The following is a 13,189-nucleotide window of genomic DNA, read 5'->3' on the forward strand; positions in this document are numbered from 1 at the left end:
GATAAACACCTGCCAACCAGCTTCTACAAGTTACAGACCGTGCTAGAATACTGACAGGAGTGGGGTGGTTGGTACTTTAGCTCTGTCCACTTTTCTTGATGAACAATAAAAATTTCAAAGTGCCTTCTTGATCCGCAAGAACTGCACTGGGGAGGGCACAATTCCAAAGACGACCTGTGACAAAAGTGATTGGACGCTGACAGCAAATAGGGCAATGAGCGGTTATTGACGTCAGCACTGCAGACGCCCTTCTTGGCCAACTGTCCACAAGTTCCTGGACAACAGAAGGTGGTATGTTTTGCCATTCCGCCTTAAGCACAGTGGCTCTGAAGAAGGGAGAGTTAGCCTAGAACACAGCTGTCACTTCTTCAATTCAAGTTTCTCAGTGTGATTAGGATCTGGACTCCAAGCTCCCCAGTCCACCCAGATTTCTGAGTCTTCCTGTTGGAAGATGCATCATAGTAAGTGCTTTCACTAGGCCCTGTTGGACAGGGGAATGCAGGTGCTAGTGCCCATGCTTATGCATAGGGTCTGCCACCACAGAGCCTTGGCTTACCATTCGAGTGCATGGTTTTTCTTCCTGTAACCTTGTGAGCCAGTCTAGTCCTGATGCCAGTGCTCTCCTTATATTTCTGGCCCAAGGTACCAAAATGTCTGCTTCCTGTGCTCTGGTTGGTGGCTCTCATTTCTCCTAAATGACCATTGTTCAGTCAGAAAATAAAACCTTAAACAATGAGGTGGGACGTACGAACAGGACAATCTCCATATTCAGGAGGGCAGATCCCCCCCCCGACGGCTCCAGCATCCTTCTGCTCATGCACAGACTGACTCCTGGGTCATAAACCAGGAAATCCATAGACCGGCGGCCATCACAAAGGGCAGCTCCTATTTTGTCAAAACAATGCTCTGCCCCAGGTGTTTTTGTTTTGCTGACTGCTCACAAAATGCAAGAGAGACCAGGGCAGTGGAGTGCCTGGCTGGGCATTTCTCTGGGGGTGTGGCCTAATAACAGGAGGTGTGACCACGCATACTTGAAATTAAATACCAAAAATAATTGTACTCTAGGCGGCTTCCTGGCTGCACTACAGCCGAGCACACAGCAGTGTGTGCTGGGTTGAGGAGAAGAGCTGCTGCAGCTCCTACTTCCGGGTAATGGGGGAGGAGCAGCATCCACACTTGGCCCCTCCATCAGACCAGGGCCTGGGTAATTAGTAACACCCCTGCCACCTCCCCCTTCAGCCCTCTTAGCACTGCTGTGTGAGACTTAACAAACTGCTGCTTTCCTCCTCCAACAAGGCAGGATCCTTGTCCTAGCCATTGCTGTAGAAAACACTGCTGGGCCTGGATACATTTTGGGGGTGTGGTCTAATCCTGGTACGTGTGACCACTCCCCTGTTGGAAAAAAGTGTGCTGCAAGCATTATGAGCCAATGTCATTGGACTCCCAGACCAGATAGCTGGGTTGTGGGTAATGCTGGCTAACGGAGAGTAGGTAAGTGTGGGTATGGGTGAAAACCGGACCAGGACAAAACCCCCGGACCGCCGGACTGGACATCAAACTCTGCATTTTGGAGCTTGTAGCCTCCGGTCCGGGGGGTGTCCTGTCCGGGGGTGTCCTGTCCGGGGGGGGGGGGGGGGGGGGGGGCTACCTGTCACCAGGTAGAGGAGGAGGGGTAGAATAAAGCCTCACTGTATGGTCCGGGCATGTAGCAAAAACCGGACGGTCCAGACCACACGGAGAGGCTGTAATCACCCCTTCCCCATGTCCCTGGTGATAGCTATCACAGGCCCCCCCCCCCCCCCGGACAGGACACCCCCGGACAGGACACCCCCCGGACCGGACCCTACAAGCTCCGGACTGCAGATTTTGATGGCGGTCCGGAGTGTAGTCCGGGTCCGGTTTTTACATAGTCCCGGTAAGTGTTAAATAATGTTCTCTGGTACTAAGGGGAAAATGTGGTTTTCGGGGGATTTACCACATTTTCAAATGTACTTAGACCTGACTACCTTTGGGTGGCGATACCCTATAAAAGCCAATGGGCTTCTTTACGCCACCCCCCGCCTCAGACGCTGACCCCACTGTCCCCAGCATACCGCTGTCAAACTCCCCCCCCCCCCCCCCCAGCAACACAGCTGGAGGTCCTTCCGGCTGCAGGGGGAAGGAGGAGGCGCCCAGGACACCTGCTTCCCATCCAGGCAGAAGCGGGAGAGCCCAGAGATATGATGGAGACCCCCCGCACACCATATCACTGGGGGCCTCCGTCACCGCATTGCGATGCTAATCGCTTATGTTAGTACATATGCGATAGCCTCGCTGCAGTGCCGCGGCGATGTATTTTAATACATACCGCCCTCTGTGAGAGAACCAGAACATATTAATTGTTTTCCGTCCTGATATACAGTATTTGCAGCTTTTGGGAAGGTGGCACAGAAGAGAAGGAAGTGTCTCAATAGTCTTCTCAGAGACGCTAGTTCTGCTTTCTAGAGAATACTGAATGGTATAATTAGTATTGCTGATGGCTGAGGGCACTTCCTGCTCTCCCAGACTATATTGCTCAGCATGATCTCATGCTGGAACGTGCAAGGGCACCTGTGAGATGTCACCCACATTAACCCTCTCAGTGCCAAGGGAATTTGTCACAATAGGTGTGACATTTGATAAGCAAACCTTTTAAACATCGAATATAATAATCTGTAATGTTTACCTTTATATAGGAAATATCATTTTTTTTGGTACTCTTTACCTAGAACGGCGCCCATCGCATGCACTAAAAAACGGGTGCGATGCGATGCCCGCGATTTCCCATAGGGATCAATGTTAAAAGTGTGATTGGACGCGATTTTAGTGTTCAATGGCTCAATGGCCGCGATTTTTCCATAGGAAACAATGTTAAATGGGCCACAGAGCCCAAATAGTCACCCTAAAGTCAGAAATGGCCCCCACAATTGTTAACGCCACCCCACGATCAACGTCAACCCGAAGCGAGGCGAGCAAAGCGAGCCCGCGAGGGGCGGCGGTACGTGTCCTCCGACCTTTTCATACCCCCACTATCCACGTCGGCGTGGAGTTGAGAATAGAAAAGTGTGGCGAGTGCAGCGAGCCACCGAGCCCGAAGCGTGGCGAGCGCAGCGAGCCCCGCGAGGGGACACGGATACCTTCACAGGTAAACGCGTCCCTTCGCGGGCTTCACAGGTATCCGCGTCCCCTTGCGGGGCTCGCTGCGCTCGCCACGCTTCGGGCTCGGTGGCTCGCTTCGCTCGCCACACTATTCTATTCTCAACTCCACGCCGACGTGGATAGTGGTGGTATGAAAAGGTCGGAGGACGCGTACCGCCACCCCTCGCGGGCTCGCTGCGATCGCCACGCTTCGGGTTCACGTTGATCGTGGGGTGGCGTTAAAAATTGTGGGGGCCATTTAAGACTTCAGGGGGACTATTAGGGCTCTGTGGCCCATTTAACATTGTTTCCTATGGAAAAATCGCGGACATTGAGGCATTTAACACTAAAATCGCGTCCAATCACACTTTTAACATTGATCCCTATGGGAAAATCGCGGGCATCGCGGGCATCGCGTCGCACCCGTTTTTTAAGTGCATGCGATGCCCGCAATTTTTTACCCCCGATGACCGCGATGGACATCGTGGGCGCCGTTCTAGGTAAAGAGTACCTTTTTTTTTTACACATTTTTTTATATGAATTTATATTTCGTACTCTGACGAAGGGAGTAAAATTCCGGTACTGTTACTGCCACGGTCTTAGCTTGTATATGTCTGCTACCAAGTCCATGTTTGAGTGATGCCAGCTCCGTGACCCAATCTAACTACCTACCCTTGGAGGGCACCGGGGCCGCTGAATTCTGTTTTTTGGAGTGCCGTGCCTGTTTTGGACAAACACAGCAGCACCCGCGGCTGCTGTCTGTGAGGACTCGGAGGGAGGGGTGACGGTTTCTCCCTCCTCCCCTCTACAGGGCACAGGCAGCGCAGCAGCAGCAGCTTCAAGCTTGGCTGGAAATAGGAGTCGGCTGCAGAATCCCAGGCCCGGGGACTCCCAGGCCCGGGGAGAGCAGCAGGATGCAGCCGCTGGAGGCCGCGGACCTGACGGAGCTGAGGGTGGTGGGGAGCGGGGGGTTCGGTGTAGTGCAGCGGGGATGGAGCAAAAAGCTGGGAATGGAAGTGGCGCTGAAGACCGTGTGGACCCATACAAGGTGAGCAACAGCGCTCAGTGACTAGCGGCGGGTCTGGGTACTGCAGCTGTCACTTCATCTGTGCTGCTGATTGGGGGACACGAGGGGGGTGATTATGAGGGGACATTAGGGGAGTGGTTGGGGGACATTGGAGGGAGTAATTGGGAAAACTTGGAAGGAATAGGGGGGATTAAGGGATACTACTAAATAAAGGTGTTTTTCATTCAAATGCAGAATGGCCTTATTGTCAGTTTATTTTTAAATCCTTATCTGTGAGCACAATCTGCAGAAGTTACTGTGTGTAATTTGTTACATTTATTATCTACATTTAAATTTATTTCAAATATTCACCAAAAGTTTCATACTGTTGTTTTCAACTTTGGCTTAGTAGGATAATATCAATTTAAACCGACATAGCTACATATGTATTGAGATTTTCTGAACTACTATTACTATATGCCCATTTATACAGTATATTATTAGAGTAATGCTGTGTTCATATAGATGTCTCACTTATACCCCTTTTACACCCCAAAAAAAAAAAACAGGTCGCACACAGGTTTGGGCCCTGGGGTGATGGCTTTTGACCCCTTTTACACCGCTGTTCCCACCATGAATAATGTCAGCAGAGGCGAGTCCTGACATCAACTCCCGGGAAAGCTGCTGGGGTGCCCCCAGCCTCCATCCGTGAGGTGAATTGATGCCACACACAGGCATTCATTCACCTCCTTTCCTGCTCTGATATTGTCTGCATAGTACAGCAGACAGCAGCGGAGCTGCATGCCTCCTCTCCCAACCTCCGGACTGGCCGCAGGTCGATGCAGTCCGGAGGTATAGGCTCCCCCGTTGACGTAAATGGTAAACCTGGGTTACCCGTTTGTATTCACCCGTGTTCAACCCGGAACGGTTCCCAGGTTGGATTGCGGGGTAACAGGACCCAGGTTATTTTTTTCATTTACACCAAGCCCTGAGCCGGGTTGACTATCAATAACCCTAATTATTGCTTTGGTGTAAACTGGTATTAAGGGTCTATCCAGCTGCTATTCAGTTTTGCAAGTAATTATATCTAACTACTGTATTGCTTCCATGATCCTGGGAATAAGTGTTATACTCATAAATACCGTGTTCTCAGCTTGTGGGACCCAATTGCATATGTTCTGGACACCCCACGGGGGATAATCCAGCAGCCAAGATCACCATGGCCTTTTTATACAGACAGAGCCATATATATACGGGGAGACGTCTTGGCCGCAGCCCATCCTCCTGCCTAGGGTGCCCAGCATTGGCTGAGGGTCATTTAGCCTTCCAGGAGCCCCGCTGGACAGTTACTCGGGTTATGGGGCACATTGCCACTCTAATGACTTTTCAGAGTATCACATCATTCTGATCTGCCCCATTGCACCCTCAACAGAGAGGAGCAAAGTGTTGCAACCCATCACCCGCACGCCTCTGTGTCTGGGCTACTGTACATCCTCTTCTTCCATGGATAAAACTCTACCCTTTCCTGGGGCCTAATTCAGACCCGATTGCACAGTGAACAGTGCGCATGCATGAGCCCACCATGCAATCACAGCCAGCGACAGCCTGTGATTGTAGGCTGTTTGACTGATTGACAGCTGCCAGCCATTTGGGGGCAGTAACCTTGTGTTTTGTTGGAGGGGGAAGTGCTGGCATCGGGTGGTGTTTACCTGACCGCAGAGCTCCGAAAACACGTATCCTAGCGATCAGGCCTGAATCGGACCCTAAGTAACAGGCCTGACACAGGGTTGGTGTCCTCTGTTGACGTTTTATACTCTTTGCTGAGTTGTATTGATGTTCTGTTTTTATTCTAGCGCTGATTCCAGCAATCTTGAGAGAGAGAGGGAAATGATGAGCAGAGCGAATTACACCTATGTGCTCCGTCTCCTGGGCGTGTACGATAAACGGGAAGGGGTGCGCAGTGGATACGGCCTTGTAATGGAATACATGCCCTACGGATCCCTCCACACCTTGTTCCACAACATTTGTGAAGTCCCATGGTCATTGAGGTTCCAGATTATTCATCAGGTGGCTCTGGGAATGAATTATCTTCATCACGCTCTAAATCCACCGATTATCCATAGAGATCTGAAGCCAAGCAATGTTCTGCTGAACAAGTCTTTAGACGTTCAGGTCAGTGGTTCTAGGCTGCATGATGTTTTTGAGAAATGTTCTTTCAATGAGCCAGGCTACTAACCTATCTGTCTGTTTGGGTATTATCAAGCAGGCCCAACAGATTACAGTACAATCTGTCTATTTCTTATAGACAGGGCTTAAAATGGTCCCAGAGACATAGTGGAACTCATTTCTCCTGCCACTGATGCCCCCCTCCCGATCCCCCCATTAATTGGAGCCCAGGCCAGTAACAGGGTTCTTGGCACCACTACCTCCCATACTTTATAAAGAGACAGTGGTCTCACAATAGTATCCCCAATTCAAATTATGCCACACAGTACCACAATCATATTTACATTACACCGCATGTAATCACCCTGATTCATATTACACCACAAAGTAGTGCCCCTTATTTACATTATGGCACACATTATTGCCCTTTATTTAAGTTACACTACACAGTATACATATATGGCGCACAGTAGTGTCACTTACACATAATGCCCACAGTAGTACTGCATACAGTATACACATAATGCCCACAGCGGTGGGGATGGCATGACATAACGTGCCAAAACAGGAAGCTGCTCGGACAGGATTTTCTGTTGGAATTATTGTGCAATGCTGCGGTGGGAGGTGGAACTGAGTTCCCCCTAACATTAGAGGTAGTGGAACTCAGGGGTAGATTTATTAAGCTCGGTGAAGTGATAAAGTGTCTGGTCTTTATCACCTGCCAATCAACTTCTACTGTACCTGTCATTTTACAAACCAAGCTGTAACTTCACAGTTAGGATCTGATTGGCCGGTGATAAAGATCAGATACTTTATCACTTCACCGAGCTTAATAAATATGCCCCTCATTTCCAGCCCGTTCCCTCCCACACTTTAACCCCTGCTTATAGATCAGATAAATAATCACAAAGCTTGTGAATGATAGCGGATCCAGCAAAGTGAAACTACGACGTAAAATGGGTCGATAATCTGGTATTGTACTGTGTGTGTGTGTATGTATATGTATATATATATATATATATATATATATATATATATATATATATATATATATATATATATATATATATATATATATGAGGCATATGTATCAAAGCTTGGAGAAAGATACCCTATCTTTACACCATACTTGCAATTACTGTACGTCATATATATAAGTACTGAACTGACATGGCGCGGGATGCACCATCCTTGTGCGGTACATCCCACCACTAACCGCACCGCCAGGGGCGTAACTAGATACTTGTGGGCCCCATAGCAAAAGTTTGTAAGGGCCCCCTATTTAGCAACTGATGGTGATAAATGTATGTAAAACATATTACTTAGACAGGAAAGATGGGCCCCCTTCAGCTCTGGGCCCCATAGCAGCTGCACCCCTTGCACCTATGGTAGTTACGCCTTTGCGCACCACCTCTAAATGCGTACTGTGGTCTGTTCATACTGTAAACCTTTCTCATTTCAGCTTACAGACTTTGGCCTTGCCAAAAATGAAAATTCAGTCTCCTCAAGTGTATCATGTGCTGGTACCGTGTCTTATATGCCTCCGGAGGCCCTCCAATCCACACACAGATATACACCAACAAAAAAGTTTGATGTTTACAGGTGAGGTTTGTAGAATATTCATTGGGGGGGTATTAGGCTGGGGAATAAGGGGGTTATATCTAGGCACTAGGGGCACTAGCTTTAAAAAGTGATAAAATGGAGAGTGATAAAAAGACAGCCAATCAGCTCTTACCTGCCATGTTACATGCTGGGTTTGAAAAATGACAGGTATGAGCTGATTTGCTGGTTGTTTATCACTCTCCACTTTATCACTATTTGAAGCTTGATACATCTGGCCCTAGGGGAGGGTCTTGGGGTTAGGCTGCAGGGGAGAGGTAGGGTTAGACTGCGGGAAGGGTGAGTTAAGAATAGGCACTTAAAAGGGGAGTTAGTGTTAGGCTGAGAGGCAGAGGGAGAGTTAGGTTTGGACGGCGGGGTTCGTGATAGGGACGACTGAAGCGTTAGGCTGCGTTGGCTCCTTTTAGTGTTATGAAAAGAAATATATCAGCTGTAATCACCTCCAAATTCAGGTGGAGAGCTGTATTCTGTCTGAACCAGCAATGTGGCTGCAGAGTGCAACTGTCACAGTACACGCCACTGACACTGGTTCTACTGGTTGCGTTACATGTAATAGATTCCAATATCCTGGGACCAGTGTGATTTCGGCAATACACATGCGCTGCATTCCCGTCCCATGAGACTTTTCTAGCGCTGGGTGTTTTTTTTTTCCGCTGCTTTTGCAGTTTTTTTTTTCATTTGCACACAGATAGACAGAAATGTTGCATATCATATTAATCAGCATAGAGTCCAATGTCTAGTCGGGCTCAACAGCCCTAGCACTAGTAGCAGATCCAATGGTGAGTCACTTTAGAATAAGAATATTAACATCGCTCAACATTCAATGTAGACCATTTTTTTAAAAAAGTTTTTAAAAATTAAAAATTAACTGCAAAAGATTAAAATACTTTTTTGGAAAAAGAACCAGGTGTATTGCGACACATTCTTAAGGAAAAAACCCTTAATGTCAAATTTTGGATTTTAAATTTTTTTGGCTATTGTGTATAACCGGTCCTGGAAATTACAAGTGTGTTGACCTTATTCGCAGTCACCTCTCACGTCATTATCTCCCTCTCCCGTTGTTTTACAGCTTTGCCATATTAGTCTGGTCAGTCTTGTCAGGTTGTGAACCCTACAAAGGTATGTGCCACCTCTCCACTATGGGCAGTATTCAATGAAAAAAATTCTCTGTGCATGGCGAGAGATTTTTTCTCTCGCCATGCATTTTCCCTGTTCCGGAGCCTCCTGCTCCCACTATTCAATGTATTTAAGACTCGCCGCCACTCGCGGCGAGTCTTAACCCCTGCCGCGGACGAGCGTCCGCGGCAGGGAGCTTTCAGGGAGCCGGGGGACGGAAGCAGCCAGAGAGATTAAAGTCTCCCTGGCTGCTCCAGAGGAATGTGGAGGGGAGGAGGGCTCCCCGGGACCCAGGCATCACAGGCTGCCCCCCCCTATAGCCAGCGGGGGACCCAGTATTCACTGCACCCGATCGTGCATATTAACGATCGGGTGCAGTGAATATATGAATATCTAATGAGCAGCTCGAGCGCTCCGGCCCCCTGCTGACTGCACTGTGTAAAAAAAAAAAAAATAATTAAATTTTTTTTTTTAAATTAAATATATATTCATGTGCTATAAGCACATGAATAAAAAAAAACATGCCCCTTCACAGAAAAAAAAAAAAACTGATTTTTTTACATCAACATTAAAAAAAAAACCCTTTTAGTTTAAAAGTTCACATTCCAGCTCTCCATCAAAAGATGGAGAATTTCTACACGGAGAGAGACGGCGAGAATCACTTAGAAAGTTGGCGAATATTTCACATTGAATAGGGTGGTTCACTTTTGGAGAGCAAAATGCTCCGTCCAAGGCGAAAAAAGCAAAAATTCTCCATAAAACACGGAGAATTTTTCTCATTGAATACTGCCCTATGACTCTTATCTACTCCCACTTTCTGTGCCTGGCAAGTCATAGGAGATGACACTTCAGCTAGACTCGCAGCCATAATCTTCCCTTACTACCCACATTGGGAGTCAGATGTATCAAACTTCAACAAGTGATAAAGTGGCAAGTGAAAAACCACCAGCCAATAGTTACATAGTAGATAAGGCTGAATAAAGACTTGCGTCCATCAAGTTCAACCTAGGTTTTAATAGCTTATCCCTTGTTATATAGTATATTCTGATATTTTTAAAGCCAGATTATGATTCTTATTTGTACCCCTGGATGTTTTTTAACAAATAAATGTTTGTCCAACCTTATTTTAAACGTATTTATTGTGTCTGCCGACACCAGTTCACCAGGAAGAGAGTTCCACGGTTTGACTGCTCTGACCGTAAAGAAATTTTTCCTTCTAAGGGAACAAAATCTTCTATCTTCTAATCTAAACTCATGCCCTCCTGTCCTAGATTCCTTCCTTGCAGTAAATAGGGTGCTTGACAGTTCCTTATATTGTCCCCTGATATATTTGTACATGTTGAGCATATCCCCCCTTAAATGTCTCTTCTCTAGTGTGAATAGTCCCAATTTGCTCAATCTCTCCTTGCAGCTTAAATTCTCCATTCCCCTAATAAGCTTTGTTGCTCTTCTTTGGGTTTTTTCCAGTTCTATAATGTCCTTTTTATAGTGCTGGGCCCAGAATTGTACTCCGTATTCAAGGTGAGGTCTAACCAATGCTTTGTACAGTGGCATAATTACTTTTGAGTCCCTAGTTTCCATGCCCCTTTTAATACATGCTAGAGTTTTATTGGCCTTCTTTGTTGCTATATTACATTGAGCACTACACCCTGTAGTTTGTTGTCTATTTGGACTCCTAGGTCCTTTTCGAGTACTGAATTACCCAATTCATCCCCGCTTAGGTTTTATAACTAACACACTGGTTATGTCTCCCAAGGTGCATGACCTTGCATTTGTCCACATTGAACCTCATCTTCCACTTTTTTGACTACTCATCTAGATTGTCAAGATCATTTTGAAGTGTGGCGACATCTTCTGATGATTTAATAACTCTGCTCAGTTTTGTATCGTCCGCAAAGATGAATACATTGCTGAGTAACCCCATCCCAATATCGTTAATAAAAATGTTGAACAAAATGGGCCCTAGAACTGAACCCTGTGGCACTCCACTTAGTACTGGTATCATATTTGATACTACACTGTTCACAACCACTCTCTGTTCTCTATTACACAGCCAGTTCCCTACCCATCTACAGATTGTTACCCCTAATCCCACGTCCTCCATTTTATTTATCAACCTCTTGTGTGGCACTGTATCGAAAGCTTTAGCAAAATCGAGGAAGACCACGTTTACAGCGTTTCCATAATCAAGGTTTTTGCTGACATCCTCATAGAAGCCTAGTAAATTTGTTTGGCATGATCGATTTTTCACGAACGCATGCTGGTTAATACTAAGTAAACTATGACAGCTCCTAACTGTCATGTTACAGGCTGGGTTTGAAAAATGGTAATTAGGAACTGATTGGCTGGTGGTTTTCACTTTCCATTTTTTATCGCTTTTTGAAACTTGATACATCTAGCCCTGGGAGCACTGTACTGTATGTGCTAAGCATACGCCTCCTGTTTTCTATTCTAACTTTCATTGTTACTATAATTGCTTTTCTGTTGATTATAAAATGTTAATGTCACCATAAAGAGGTTTTCTAATTCCATGCAATGCTTCCACTTTTATCAGGGCCCTTTGGCTCCCGGTACCTCTCCAATGCAGGTACTGGCTGCTTTTGCAGACATTGCCGGCATTGGATGACCGGTGCACTCCTGCAGGGCGGCCGAGAGGGGGGGGGGGGGTACTAATTACCTGGGCCCAGGCTTGCTGGAGAGGCCCCACCTGGTCAGACCCCTTGATTCCCCCTCCGTCCCTCCCAGGTAGCAACAGCAGGCTCAGCAAGAGCATCTCACTGACAGCATGAGAGCTCATGCTGAGCCTGCTGTCCCTGAGTTTAGAGTTTTTATAGTTTTCTTTACCCTCCACTAAACATTTTGGGGGTGTGGCCTAAGTGTACGAGGTGGCCACACTTCCCACACTTAGGCCACGCCCCCAAATTTTTACCAGGGCCCGCCATTCCTCTCGGCTGCCCTGCACTCCTGAACCCTGGTAGGAGACTGATAACTGTCCAGCCAGGTGTTCCATTCACTTAATGGGTCGATCCTATTGGGTGCAGGTGATTAGGTGCGAGATCAGCTTAATTAGAGTGCCACTGCCAGTGTTCAAAGCTTAAGAATGGCACCCGAATGGCACCTCGCACCCTTCGGAGCTAAGAGGATCAACCCTGTAAACGGGGGTAATTTGAATTCTCCTATAGAGCCTCACTGTTGAGAGATCTCCTCACTACCAGAAGGTGGCAGTAGCAGATTGCATTTGGGACTTCATGGAATAGCCCCGAAAGATATTTTGGGGTAAATTTAGTAAAGGTTTTAAGAATGAAAGTGATTGTGTTGCGATTTTTTGTTGGAAAATTGCTCAGTGCATACACACTGAGTGATTTTTGCCCTTCTTAGAGATTTTCCCGTCCACCCCATCGCTCATCTGCTGGTAATACCGGCAGTTGTACGACCATCAGCGTTCGCCGCTCATCGCTGGCCCGTTCAAATTGGGCGGCTTTTGCTCAAAAGACAAAACTGAGCTTCTTTCAGCTCAGAATCACCCAGTGTGTATGGGCGTTTATATTGTTTTCTGCAGTATTTTAAATATTTTTTTTATTTTCTGTTCCAGATAGAGACAATCACATTGTCCAGTTGTTACTAGTAAATAACCCCAACAACAGGCCTGATATGAAACTGGTTGAAAAGTGGGAATCTAAGAAGATGGTTCAGAAAGCCAAGCAACTAATGCAGGAATGTTGGGATGGGAATCCCGATAAACGACCCAGTTTCTCCGGTAAGCAGGTCCGGCTTCCCATCTGGGGAGGCGGGGTGGGTGGGGCGCCACTGAGTCGGCCTATGACAGCCTTTCTGTGATACATCCTTGTACTTAAGGCAGGCTGCGACTGTGGAAGTTCTAAGGCGCCACTTCCAGACTTTCACTTGAGGGACTGGAAAATGGGTGTTGACAGTGTGGGGTTGGGGGGTGAGTAGGTTTAAAATTTTGCCTAGGGTGCAGAGAAGCCTTACACAGAGGAGAGCTGAGAAATTAATTTTGACATCAGTTTAGGTCATGTTAGCTACCCAAGGTTCAACTGAACGCAGGGTGTGGATTATTAGGTTGATAGGCAATATGTCGACACATGAATCTGGACCTGGGTTGAC

General features: G+C 47.0%; 1 protein-coding gene across 5 annotated transcripts in view; it reads left to right on the forward strand.

The window, feature by feature from the left end:
* The first annotated feature begins 3,802 nt into the window (after positions 1-3,802).
* Positions 3,803-13,189, forward strand: part of LOC146050559 (receptor-interacting serine/threonine-protein kinase 2-like) — a 75,626-nt gene continuing 66,239 nt past the window's right edge. Inside the window, exons 1-5 of one of the 5 annotated variants that reach the window (XM_083167628.1) lie at positions 3,803-4,204; positions 6,016-6,334; positions 7,791-7,930; positions 9,018-9,067; positions 12,657-12,821. In XM_083167628.1, the coding sequence (XP_083023754.1) occupies positions 4,071-4,204; positions 6,016-6,334; positions 7,791-7,930; positions 9,018-9,067; positions 12,657-12,821 (808 nt within the window). In that variant the 5' untranslated portion in view covers positions 3,803-4,070. The remainder of the gene's footprint in view (positions 4,205-6,015; positions 6,335-7,790; positions 7,931-9,017; positions 9,068-12,656; positions 12,822-13,189) is intronic. The other 4 variants (XM_083167626.1, XM_083167629.1, XM_083167630.1 and 1 more) reach the window with 4 other exon arrangements.

Source organism: Crinia signifera, chromosome 12 (genome assembly GCF_055691185.1).
Source record: "Crinia signifera chromosome 12, ASM5569118v1, whole genome shotgun sequence".
Lineage (NCBI taxonomy): Eukaryota > Metazoa > Chordata > Amphibia > Anura > Myobatrachidae > Crinia > Crinia signifera.